The sequence below is a fragment of the Hypanus sabinus genome, chromosome 22 (assembly GCF_030144855.1).
Source record: "Hypanus sabinus isolate sHypSab1 chromosome 22, sHypSab1.hap1, whole genome shotgun sequence".
In the NCBI taxonomy this organism is placed as follows: Eukaryota; Metazoa; Chordata; class Chondrichthyes; order Myliobatiformes; family Dasyatidae; genus Hypanus; species Hypanus sabinus.
This window is the reverse complement of record NC_082727.1, coordinates 4,193,962-4,206,707: the sequence shown is the minus strand read 5'-3', so window position 1 is coordinate 4,206,707 and position 12,746 is coordinate 4,193,962. Positions and strand designations below refer to the sequence as shown.

At 40.2% G+C, this 12,746-nt stretch overlaps 1 protein-coding gene across 1 annotated transcript in view; it reads left to right on the top strand.

The window, feature by feature from the left end:
• Nucleotides 1-12,746, top strand: part of smc3 (structural maintenance of chromosomes 3) — a 111,800-nt gene that overhangs the window by 28,415 nt on the left and 70,639 nt on the right. The window contains exons 8-12 of the mRNA XM_059946990.1: nt 18-135; nt 1,335-1,510; nt 1,930-2,010; nt 2,527-2,691; nt 12,023-12,144. Coding sequence (XP_059802973.1) covers nt 18-135; nt 1,335-1,510; nt 1,930-2,010; nt 2,527-2,691; nt 12,023-12,144 — 662 coding nt within the window. The remainder of the gene's footprint in view (nt 1-17; nt 136-1,334; nt 1,511-1,929; nt 2,011-2,526; nt 2,692-12,022; nt 12,145-12,746) is intronic.

The following is a 12,746-nucleotide window of genomic DNA, read 5'->3' as shown; positions in this document are numbered from 1 at the left end:
GTATTTGTTTTGATTAGATTAATCAAATGGCAACAGCACCAGACTCTCAACGACTGAAACTTTTGAGGGAAGTTGCTGGTACAAGAGTATATGATGAACGTAAAGAGGAGAGCATCAATCTTATGAAAGAAACTGGTGAGCAAACTAAGACTATGCTTTTACATATTACTTCAAACTTTGTCTTAAAAAATAAAAATGTAGATTAGTTTCTCGATGGAGCTCTTCTGTTTTTGTTCATTGCCATTTGAATTATTCTGCATTCTTTGAAGTTGGAGCATCAAAAGGCAGAGGAGGCTTTTTGGCTTATTATGTATCAATCGACTATGAATGAGATGCAGTTAATTATGATTTATTCCCTCAACAATAGGATGGTAATTGAGAAGAGAAACTGGGGAGTTATCAGGGTGTCACATCTGCTTTGATCTTCTCAGTATTAATGATGGTCTCAGAATGTTTAAAGTGCTGGTGACCTATGTCTTATGGTCCTTAGTGCCTTTTTATGGTCCTTAGTGCCTGTTGATGTTTTATGTTTGCTAACTGTGACCTTAGTGAAGCAAACTGAAACTTGGATTAGTTTGATGCCTGATCATTATGGGGAAAATCTATAAATTTTGCATTTGCCATTTTTCAAAAAAAAAGCTTGGTTCAAAGATGCAAATATGTTAGGTGGTGCAATACTGTAGGTAAATTATGAACTTTAAGTTTTGATCTATCTTTAGTACGTAGGCTTTTAAACTTGCTGCAGTGGTCTTGTGAAAAATATTTTGATGGCATCAGCTTGGTTTTTTATTGGTGTTTGGTTCAGAATATAAAACAGGTTTTTGATATTGGTACAATTGCTTTTTGGAAGTTTGCTGTCCATCTTTAGCGGTTAGACCATATGATATCGCCTAATTCTGCTCCTATGTCTTATGGACATACGAGCAGATTTAGGCCATTTGACCTATCATGTCTGTTCTACCATTTCATCATGGCTGATCTATTTCCCTCTCAACTCCATTCTCCTGCTTTCTTCCTGCAACCTTTCACACAGTGATTAATCAAGAACCTATCAACCTCCACCTTAAATACAACCAATGACCTGGCCTCCACAACTACCTGTGGCAATGAGTTCCACAGATTCACCACCCTCTGGCTAAAGAAATTCCTTCTCATCTTCATTCTAAAGTAATGTCCCAGTATTACAGGGGTTCCCAACCTGGTGTCCACATACCCCTTGGTATGAGGCCCCTGCTCTATTCTGAGACTAATCATCGTCTCCTCCGGATTAGGAAACTTAAGTGCACTCTCTCAAAGAATGATATACTAATGATCAGTTTCTGTGTGTATTGCAGAGGGTAAAAGAGAAAAGATTAATGAATTGTTGAAGTACATCGAGGAGCGTCTGCATACACTAGAAGATGAAAAGGAGGAGTTGGCACAATATCAAAAATGGGATAAGATGAGAAGAGCACTGGAATATACTATTTACAATCAGGAACTGAATGAGACTCGTGCCAAACTTGATGAGGTAAGAAGGAGCTGGGCATTTGTGTGACTGCACTTTTTCTCTCTGGAAAGTTCCATTATATCATCATTTCTATGTGTACTGAATAGTGTAATGTTGACTTGAAAAAATAGATTGGGGGAAAAGTATCTCAAATCTCATGCTATTGGTATCAAGCTAGCTTTTCCTGTATTTTTTTTGTGTGAATTTCTGCTTTCCTGGCATTTATTCTTAATTAGTTCCATCTCAGTGGAGTATAGTAGGTTTTAGTTTCTTTATAATTTTTAATGTACTAGATGAGGGTTTGTATATTTAGGGTGAAATTTATTATGACTATTACATTTCTTGATAATACTTAGAATATATTTGGTTTAGTCATTATGACTTTTAAAACTTATTTCTTCTATTTGGATGATTAGAACAGAACTTTTTCCTTTCTGCAGCTTTCTGCAAAACGAGAGACCAGTGGTGAGAAGTCAAGGCAGTTGCGTGATGCACAGCAAGAAGCTAGAGATAAAATGGAGGTAATATTTTTCTTGCAGGTCTGTGACTTACAGTTGTTGGAATATAATTAGCAAAGTGCACTGGTGGATTATATAGATTTTTAAAAATTATTTCAGGATTTCTCAATGAAAATTGTTAAGCTGTAACCAATTAATGTTAGCTAAAACATTCCCAACTTGACCTGAATTTCAGAAAGGTTTTGAATGTTTGCCTTTTGACTTGCATATTTGCTTTCATGTGGTTTTGGTGGTTAATGTTTAAGACATCTTGATATTCAGAAGTCCAGCTTTTAAAAACCAACTCGAACTGCACGCATTTGATAAGATTTTAAAAGCTACCTTATTTACTTAAATGCAAAAAAAAGTTGAATTCTTATTCCATTGTCTTGTGTACAACCAATTGAAAGCTGTTTCGATTTTCTTTCTCCCCTTGTTTGTTTATGCTATGGTGTGCGATCCAACTGATCTTGTGCGAAGTAGAATGTTGTTTGTCTTGCCAATTATATTTGAACTAAACATCTCTTTTCCAAAAACAAGGATATTGAAAGGGTGGCACGTGAACTGAGAGCAAAGATTTCATCAATGAAGGAAGAGAAAGAGCAACTAACTCACGAACGACAGGAACAGATTAAACAGAGGACTAAGCTGGAGCTGAGGGCAAAGGATTTGCAGGATGAAATGGCTGGGAACAGCGAGCAAAGGGTAAGAAAATAAGTATAATTAGGTTCACTGCTGAATGAATTGGGTGGGTTTTTGGAAGGAGAGGAAAGTGGATCACAGAATAGCCAGACTGTTGCAGGAAGAAGAGATTCCACATGGTAATTTGAAATCTGAAATCGGGTCCTTAAACTCTCAGACTGTCCAGCTGCAAAACCCCTGCTCCTCTTGTCATCTGTTCAACTGTTACAGCTCTATATTTTAGGGAATGGGATATCGCATTGCAATTTTTTTTCTTAATTGGATTCAATGAGAGAAATACAGGAGAGCTTTTTTACATTGTACGTTCAATGCACTTGAAAGATAAAAAGAAGGAATTTCATTTTAGTAAAATTTGAGTTAAAATATCGACCTGAGTCAATGCCTAAATGAAGGTATAATGCATGGAAAAGCAAGAGTATACCACCTTAAAAAGAGTAAAACTACCTTCAAAAAACTGCGTAATGATAGAGATTTAGAAGATTATAAGGATAGCAGGAAGGAGTTTAAGAATGAAATTAGGAGAGCCATGAGAAGGCCTTGGTGAGCAGGATTAAAGAAAACCCTATGGCATTCTACATGTATGTGAAGAACAAGAGGATAAGCTTGAAAGAATAGGACCAATCAAATATGGCAGTGGAAAACTGTATGGAACCGGAGGAGATAGCAGAGGTACTTAATGAATACTTTGCTTCAGTATTCACTACAGAAAAGGATCTTGGCGATGGTAGGGATGACTTACAGCAGACTGAAAAGCTTGAGCATATAGACATTAAGAAAGAGGATGTGCTGGAGCTTTTGGAAAGCATCAAATTGGATAAGTCTCCAGGACTGAACGAGATGTACCCCAGGCTACTGTGGGAGGTGAGGGCAGAGATTGTTGAGCCTCTGGCAATGATATTTGCATTATCAATGGAGACAGGAGAGGTTCCAGAGGATTGGAGGGTTGCAGATGTTGTTCCCTTATTCAAGAAAGGGAGTGTAGATAACCCAGGAAACTATAGACCAATGAGTCAGCATTGCTTTGTCAAAGGCAGGTCATGCCTTACAAGCCTGATTGAATTTTTTGAGGATGCGACTAAACAGTGATGAAGGTGGAGCAGTAGATGTAGTGTATATGGATTTCAGCAAGGCATTTGACAAGGTACCCCATGCAAGGCTTTTAGAGAAAGTAAGGAGGCATGGGATCCAAGGGGATCTTGCTTTGTGGACCCAGAATTGGCTTGCCCACAGAAGGCAAAGAGTGGTTGTAGAGGGTCATATTCTGCATGGAGATCGGTGACCAGTGGTGTGCCTCAGGGATCTGTTCTGGGACCCTTACTCTTAGTGATTTTTATAAATGACCTGGATGAGGAAATGGAGGGATGGGTTAGTAAATTTGCTGATGGCACAAAGGTTGTGGATATTGTGGAGGGCTGTGAGAGGTTACAGCGGAACATTGATAGGATGCAAAACTGGGCTGAGAAGTGGCAGATGAAGTTCAACCCAGATAAGTGTGAAATGGTTCATTTTGGTAGGTCAAATATGATAGTTTCTAGTATTAACGGTAAGACTCCTGGCAGTTTGGAGGATCAGAGGGATCTTGAGGTCTGAGTCCATAGTACACTCAAAGCTGTTGCACGGGTTGTCTCTGTAGTTAAGAAGGGTATGGTGTATTGGCCTTCATCAACCATAGGATTGAGTTTAGGAGCCGAGAAGTAATGTTACAGCTTATATAGGACCCTGGTCAGACCCCACTTGGAGTACTATGCTCAGTTCTGATCACCAGGAATGGCATGGAAACTGTAGAAATGGTGCAGAGGATACTTAGAAGGATATTGCCTGGATTGGAGAGCATGCCTTATGAAAATAGGTTGAGTGAACTTGGCCTTTTCTCCTTGGAGCCTGCAGAGGATGAGAGGTCACCTGATAGAGGTGTATAAGATGATGAGAAGCATTGATTGTGAGGATAGAGGCTTTTTCCCAGGGCTGAAATGGCTAAAACGTGAGGGCACAGTTTTAAGGTGCTTGGAAGTAGGTACAGAGGAGATGTAAGGGGTAAGTTTTTTACTCAGAAAGTGCTGAGTGAGTGGAAAGGCTTTCATCGGTGGAGGTGGATACAAAAGGGTCTTTTAAGGGACTCCTGGATAGATACATGGAGCTTAGAAAAATAGAGAGCTATGGGTAATTGTAGGTAATTTCTAAAGTAAGTGCATTTTCGGCACAGCATTATGGGCTGAAGGGCCTGTATTGTGCTGTAGGTTTTCTATGTTTCTAAGTAGTATTGCATTCATTTATTTTCAGATAGGAACGGGATAAGTATTTGAAAATAACAAATATACTGGACTGTGGGGAGAAGGAAGTGCAGGATAGGTATAATTAGGATATAGGATGGACTGGGTTGCTGTACAAAGCACGTGTTCATAGTTCAGCTGACTGGCTGTTTTGAGTAGTAATTATTTCATGAAGCTTTGTGAGAATTCTCTATTTAAGTAATCTTTAAACAGTAGAATTGGTTTTAGACCATGTCCTTTGTTTCAAAAGCTAGGATATTGAGAGGGTGGCTTGCAGTGTCTGCTTGAGAATTTTTCTGATAATTTACATTTATACAAGCACCTTTTTAGGTTAAACACAAGAGATTCTGCAGATGTTGGAAATCCAGAGCAGCACACAAAATGCTGGAGGAACTCAGCAGCTCAGGAAGCATCAATGGAAATGAATACCATTGACTTTTTGGAGCAAGACCCTTCATCAGGACTGGAAAGGAAGGGGGCAAATGATAGAATAAAACGTTGGGGGAGGGGAAGGGGGAAGAAGTTGACAGGTGATAGGTCAAGCTTGGAGGGTGGGGGTGGAACTGAAATAAGAAACTGGGAGGTGATAGGTGGAAAAGGCAAAGGGCAGGAGAAGATCTTGGAGAAACATCTGCATGATGCTAAGCTAGGGCACATCATCAGTGATGTTACCTGGGGTCGTCAGGTGTTTCATGTCTTTCAACATCATACATCCTTGCCCAGGTGACCTGACCGGTGTTGATCAGACCTTGGCCTGTGCCCTAGCAGCAACCCATGGATCACCCTCTTTATCCAGAGCCATCTTGATGCTTTCTCTGCTGCATCTGTGGTGGTAGAAATGGCTCTTCTTCTATCTCCCGTGATTCCAAGTGCAGTGTATACTTTGCAGAGCAACCGGCCTGCAAAGCCATGACACCCGACCTCCACAGGCCAACATTTTGCTCTCCAGCCTCTTCTTTGGCAGTTGTTCTTCAGATCTTCATACTTGGCTCTCTTCAGCTCATAGGCCTCCTCCATGCATTCTACCCATGGCATGGTAAGCTCAAGCATAAGAACGTGCTTCAATGAGTCGGACCATAACAGAATGTCATAACATAACGCAATATAGTCTCTGTGATGTGGGGAGGAAACTGCAGCTGTTTTCCCAGGTATGCGTTTAGCTTCCAGTCCTGCGCAGTGAAGCGCAACCAGGTTGCTTTCTGGTGTTCTGTTGGTCTTTCCTCCTCTTTGACAAAGCAGATGGTATTCTTGACCAGGCTTGTTTATAGAACCTTAGAACATTACAGCACAGAAACAGGTCTTTTGGACCTTCTTGGCTCTGCCAAACCATTTTTCTGCCTAGTCCCACTGACCTGCACCTGGACCATATCCCTCCATATACCTCTCATCCATGCACCTGTCCAAGTTTTTCTTAAATGTTAAAAGTGATCCCACATTTACCATTTCATCTGGCAGCTCATTCCACACTCCCACCACTCTCTGTGTGAAGAAGGCCCCCCCCCCCCCCAATGTTTAAGCTTTTCCCCCTTCACTCTTAACCCATGTCCTCTGGTATTTTTCTCCCCTAGCCTCAATGGAAAAAGCCTGCTTGCATTCACTCTATCTATACCCGTCATAATTTTATATACCTCTATCAAGTCTCCCCTCATTCTTCTACGCTCCAGGGAATAAAGTCCTACCCTATTCAACCTTTCTGGGTAACTCAGTTTCACAAGTCCAGCAACATCCTTGTAAACCTTCTCTGCACTCTTTCAACCTTATTAATATCCTTCCTATAATTCGGTGACCAAAACTGCACACAATATTCCAAATTCAGTCTCACCAATGCCTTATACAACCTCACCGTAACATTTCAACTCTTATACTCAATACTTTAATTTATAAAGGCCAATATACCAAAAGCTTTCTTTACTACCCTATCCACCTGTGATGCCACTTTTAGGGAATTTTGTACCTATATTTCTAGATCCCTCTTCTACTGCACTCCTCACTGCCCTACCATTTATCTTGTATGTTCTACCTTGGTTTGTCCTTCCGAAGTACAATACCTCACACTTGTCTGCATTAAACTCCATCTGCCATTTTTCAGCCCATTTTTCCAGCTGGTCCAGATCCCTCTGCAAGCTTTGAAAACCTTCTTCACTGTCCACTACACCTCCAATCTTTGTATCAGCAAATTTGCTGATCCAATTTACCACATTATCATCCAGATCATTGATATAGATGACAAATAACAATGGACCCAGTACTGATCCCTGTGGCACACCACTAGTCACAGGCCTCCACTCAGAGAAGCAATCCTGCACTACCACACTCTGACTTCTCCCATTGAGCCAATATCTAATCCAATTTACCTCACCATGTATACCTAGAGACTGAATCTTCCTAGCTAACCTCTCATGCGGGACTTTGTCAAAGGCTTTACTGAAGTCCATGTAGACATCATCCACTCCCTTCCCTTCATCCACTTTCCTTGTAACCTCCTTGAAAAACTCTAATAGATTTGTTAAACATGACCTACCTACCATGCACAAAGTCGTGTTGATTCTCCCTAATAAGTCCGTCTATCCAAATACATGTAGATCCTATCTCTTAGTACTCCTTCCAATAATTTACCTACTACCGACGTCAAACTTACTGGCCTGTAATTCCTGGATTAGTTTTAGAGCCTATTTAAAACAACGGAACAACATGAGCTATCCTCCAATCCTCCAGCAACTCACCTGTAGATACTGCCATTTTAAATATATATGCCAGGGCCCCTGCAACTGCAAAACTAGTCTCCTTCTAGGTCTGAGGGAATACCCTGTCAGGTCCTTGGGATTCATCTACTCTGATTGTCCTCAAGATGGCAAGCACCTCCTCCTCTTCAATCTGTATAGGTTCCATGAACTTGCAACTTGTTTGCCTTGTTTCCATAGACTCCATTCCAGTTTCCTTAGTAAATACAGATGCAAAAAACCATTTAATATCTCTCCCATTTCTTTTGGCTCCATACATAGCCGACCACTCTGATCTTCAAGAGGACCAATTTTATCCCTTACTATCCTTTTGCTCTTAACATACCTGTAGAAACTCTTAAGATTATCCTTCACCCTTACTGCCAAAGCAACCTCATGTCTTCTTTTAGCCCTCCTGATTTCTTTCTTAAGTATTTTCTTTTTTTTTAAATTAGTTTTTTTATGCATTTTCTACATCACTACAGACAGAAAAAAAACCCAAATCAAAATGAAGAAAATTAACACAGTGCAAAAATAAACATACAATAATACAAAAAAGACAATTGAGAAAGCACCAAAATTGAAGACATGTAAAATTAGTATCCTCCCCAAGCCCCGCAACAAAAAAAAACTCCAGACCAACCACAACACAATATAGAGAATATAAATCAGGACAATCAAACCCCCAAAACTGTAAATACACTTAAAAACAGAAGATAATAATGCCTACTACCAAAAAACAGAGCTGAAAGCAAGGGACCGAAAAAAAAACCTTAGTAAAGAGGAAGGTTATGAAAGTACTCAATAAAAGGTCTCCAGACCTTATGGAACTTTATATCCAAATTAAGAACTGAATAATGAATTTTTTCAAGGTCTAAGCAGGACATAATATCATTAAGCCATTGAGCATGCGTGGGCGGGGCAACATCTCTCCATCTAAGGAGGATTAAACGTCTAGCCAGGAGAGAAGCAAAAGATAATATTCAACACTTAGTGGAACTCAGACGTAAATCTGTCTCACCCAAAAAACCAAACAAAACAATTAAAGGGTTAGGTTCTAAGTGGTGGTTCAGAATATAAGATAAAGTTATGAAGACATCTTTCCAAAATTTCTCCAAGCTAGGACAGGATCAGTACATATGAATAAGAGAGGCCTCGCCCCTTTTGCATTTATCCTTAAGTATTTTCTTACTCTTTTTATACTCCTCAAGCATCTTATTTGCTCCCTGTTGCCTATACATGTTATTCATCTCTCTCTTCTTCTTTATCAGAGTTCCACTATCCCTCAAGAACCAAGATTCCTTATTCTTATTCACTTTGCCTTTAACCCTAACAGGAACATACCAACTCTGCACTCTCAAAATTTCTCCTTTTGAAGGCCTCCCACTTACCAAATACATCCTTGCCAGAAAACAACCTGTCCCAATCCATGCTTTATAGATCCTTTCTCATTTCTTCAAATTTGGCCTTTTTCCAGTTTAGAACTTCAACCCAATGACCAGATTTATCTTTATCCATGATCAAGTTGAAACTATTGGTGTTATGATCACTGGAACCAAAGTGTTCCCCTACAAACACTTCCATCACCTGTCCTCTAACTTGTTGCCTAATAAATCTGATATTGCATCCTCTCTAGTTGCTACCTTTATATATTGATTTAGAAAACTTTCCTGGATACATTTTACAAACTTTAACCTATCTAGACCTTTAGCAGTATTGGAGTCCGAATCAATACGTGGAAAATTAAAATCCCCTACTATCACAACTTTATGTTTCCTGCAGTTGTCTGCTATCTCTCTGCAGGTTTGCTCCTTCAATTCTCGCTGACTATTGGGTGGTCTATAATACAACCCTATTAATGTGGTCATACCTTCCCTGTTTCTCAGCTCCACCCATATGGCCTCGGTAGACAAGCCCTCTTATCTGTCCTGCCTGAGCACTGCTGTAACATTTTCCCTGACTAGCAATGCCACCCCACCCCCCCCCCCCCCCCCCCCCCATCCCTCTGCCTCTATCACGTCTGAGACATCGGAACCCTGGAACATTAAGCTGCCAGTCCTGCTCCTCCTGTAGCCAAGTTTCACTAATGGTTATAATGTCATAATTCCACGTGTCAATCCATGCCCTCAGCTCGTCAGCCTTCCCCACAATACTCCCCGCATTGAAATAGACACATCTCAGAAGATTTATTACCACCACACACAACCCTTCTATTTGTATTATACTATAAAGAATATTATAGGTTAGGAGAGTGGACCACGGAATCAAGGGAAGGAGGGCTGGCACCAGAAGGAAGTGATAGGCAGGTGAGCAGAGACAAGAGGCCAGAGTGGGGAATAGAATAAGGAAGGGGATGAGAGAAAAAAAAACTACTGGAAGGAAAAATTGATGTTTATGCCTTCAGGTTGGAGGCCACCTAGACAGAATATGAGGTGTTGCTTCTCCATCCTGAGAGTGGCCGCATCAGGACAGAAGAGGTCATGAGCCAACATGCTTGAAGTAGAATGGAGATTGGAATTAATATGATTGGCCATCGGGAAACTCCGCTTTTTGCAGGTGGATTGGAGATCCTTCACAAAGCATACCCCCAATTTATGTTGGGTCTCACCAGTGTAGAGGAGACCGCAATGGGAGCTCTGGATGGTGTAGTCAGCCCATCAGATTCACAAGTAAACCTGGAAGGACTGTCTGTGTTTCTGAATGAAGGTGAGGGAGGAGGTAAATGGGCAGGTGTAGCATTTACGTTACTTACCAGAATATTTGCCTGGAGGAAATTAGTGTTTTGGGGGGGGGGGGGTCAAATGGGCTAAGGAATCGAGGAGTAAATGATCCTTGTGGAGAATGGGGTGAGGTAAAGATGTGCTTGGTGGTAGGATTCCATTGAAGTTGGTGGGGATTGTAGAAAATAATGTGTTGAACCTGAGGCTCATAGAGCTAGATGAGGACACGAGGAACTCTATAACTGTTAAAGCAGTGGGATGATAGGGTGAGCGTGGCTGTCCAGAAAATGGAACAGATGTGGGTGAGGGCAGCAACAATGGTGGAGGAAAAGAAATCTTTGAAAAAGGAGTTAATTTCTGATGTCCTGGAAAGGAAATCCTCATCCTGGGAACAGATGTGTTGGAGACGAAGGAACTGGGAAAAGGGAATAGCATTTTTACAAGAGGCAGGTTGGGAAGAGATATAGTCAAGATTGGTATGGGAATTGGTAAGTTTATAAAAACTATTGGTAGACAGTTTGTCTCTAGAGATGGAGACAGATTGAGAAAGAGGAGAGTGTTAGAAATGGACGAAGTGAAATTAAGGGCAGCTTGCAAGTTAGAGACAAAGTTGATGAAATTCATGAGCTCAGCAAGGGAGCATTAAGCAACACCAATGCAGTTGTTAGTGTTGCACAGAAAGAGTTAGGGAGAATTAGTTAGGAAAACTTGGAACATGGACTGTTCGATGTGGCTAATAAAAAGGCAGCCATAGGTGTGGTGCATGTGGATTCCTATGGCTACATCTTGAATTTGGAGAAAGTGGGAGGAGCAGGAGAAATTGTTGAGAGCGAGGATCAGTTCCACGAGACTGAAGAGGGTAGTGGTAGAGGAGAACTGGTTAGGTCTGTTATCAAGAAAGAAGTGGAGAGCTTTAAGGTCCTCTTGATGAATGCAAGTTATTTCTAACAGTCTAATGATGCATAAATAGATACCATTCTTTAGTGTTCTATCTTTCTACCCTTTTTATGTAATTCATTGTACAAAATGGTGAGTATTAATCATTCCACTTGAAAGGTGTAAGTGATTTGGGTGAAAGATTTGTATGTAATATGTATATACTGTATGGAAGATTTATTGTAATGTACATCAACAGCTGTTGATTGTTCTAATGAAGTAAATTTGCCTTAAATATTGTTTGGAATTGGACCATGTTATTCATTTAGTGCACGTATCAATCAAGTAGCTCTATCAAAAAATACTGAATTATCTTTTCCATTAAAAACAATTGTCATCTGCAGATGGTATTTGAATAACTGATACTGTGTCTGCTTTGCAGTATGCTTGTACATGATGATTATAAATTTCAGCTGTTAGGTTTCCAGCATTATTTTATAACTAATTGAACTGCTGCACAGATATAACCGTGCATATAAATCCTCTAATACCTCTACTTGCTGCACTGCCTCAACCCATGGAAATCATGTTGTGAACTTGGTCTGCAAATTTCCGGTTGATTATTTTCAGTATGTCAAATGGTATGCATAGTATTTGCCCCATAAACTGTCTTTAGTTTGATACGATGGAGGCAGGGATTAAAATAAAATGCATTGTGTTCATATAAGTATTTTCTCTGTTCTTGTAGAAACGTCTTTTGAAGGAAAGGCAAAAATTGCTAGAAAAAATTGAAGAGAAGCAAAAAGAGCTTGCAGAAACAGAACCAAAATTCAGTGCTGTTAAAGAAAAAGAAGAAAATGGTATAGCAAGGTTTGTGGAAAATGGTTTGAAATACTGGCTTTCCCTGGTAAAGAACAGGCTCTGTTTTTTCCGACACCCACGTTAAATATGTTTGTTAAGTCAGAAGCCACAAAATTTACTCTGTGGTAACTTCCATTGTATTGCAGTGAATGGCAGCAAAGCACATAAAACTGAATAGAACAATAAGAAAGAACAATTAATAAAAGATGGGAGAAAGGGGAACTTGCATGCAGGGTTGTCCGTAAGTCAAGCATTTGTAGCCTAGGGACAGCTGCAAGCACCGTCAGAAATAATGATCTTGGTGGAGTTTAGTACAGAGCTGGCCTTTGCATGTTTTTTTTACTTCAAGGGCGGTAGATGGGTATTGGTGTTTTATTTGTTGTGGGGAATGCTTAACTTGGCCCTTTCCTTGGCCTTATTGTGTTTTCCAGCAGGGGTCACTGCTCAGCAATCAGGGTGGGATTTGGATGCTTACAGTGCATTGCCATGTTTTAATAGCCTGTTGATAGCCACCTACCTATTTAAATAAATGCATTGGTAACCCTCATGCAATTTTGATATATTTCATAATTTATGGATTAATTTCATTTCCAAGCCCCACAAGTTTTCAC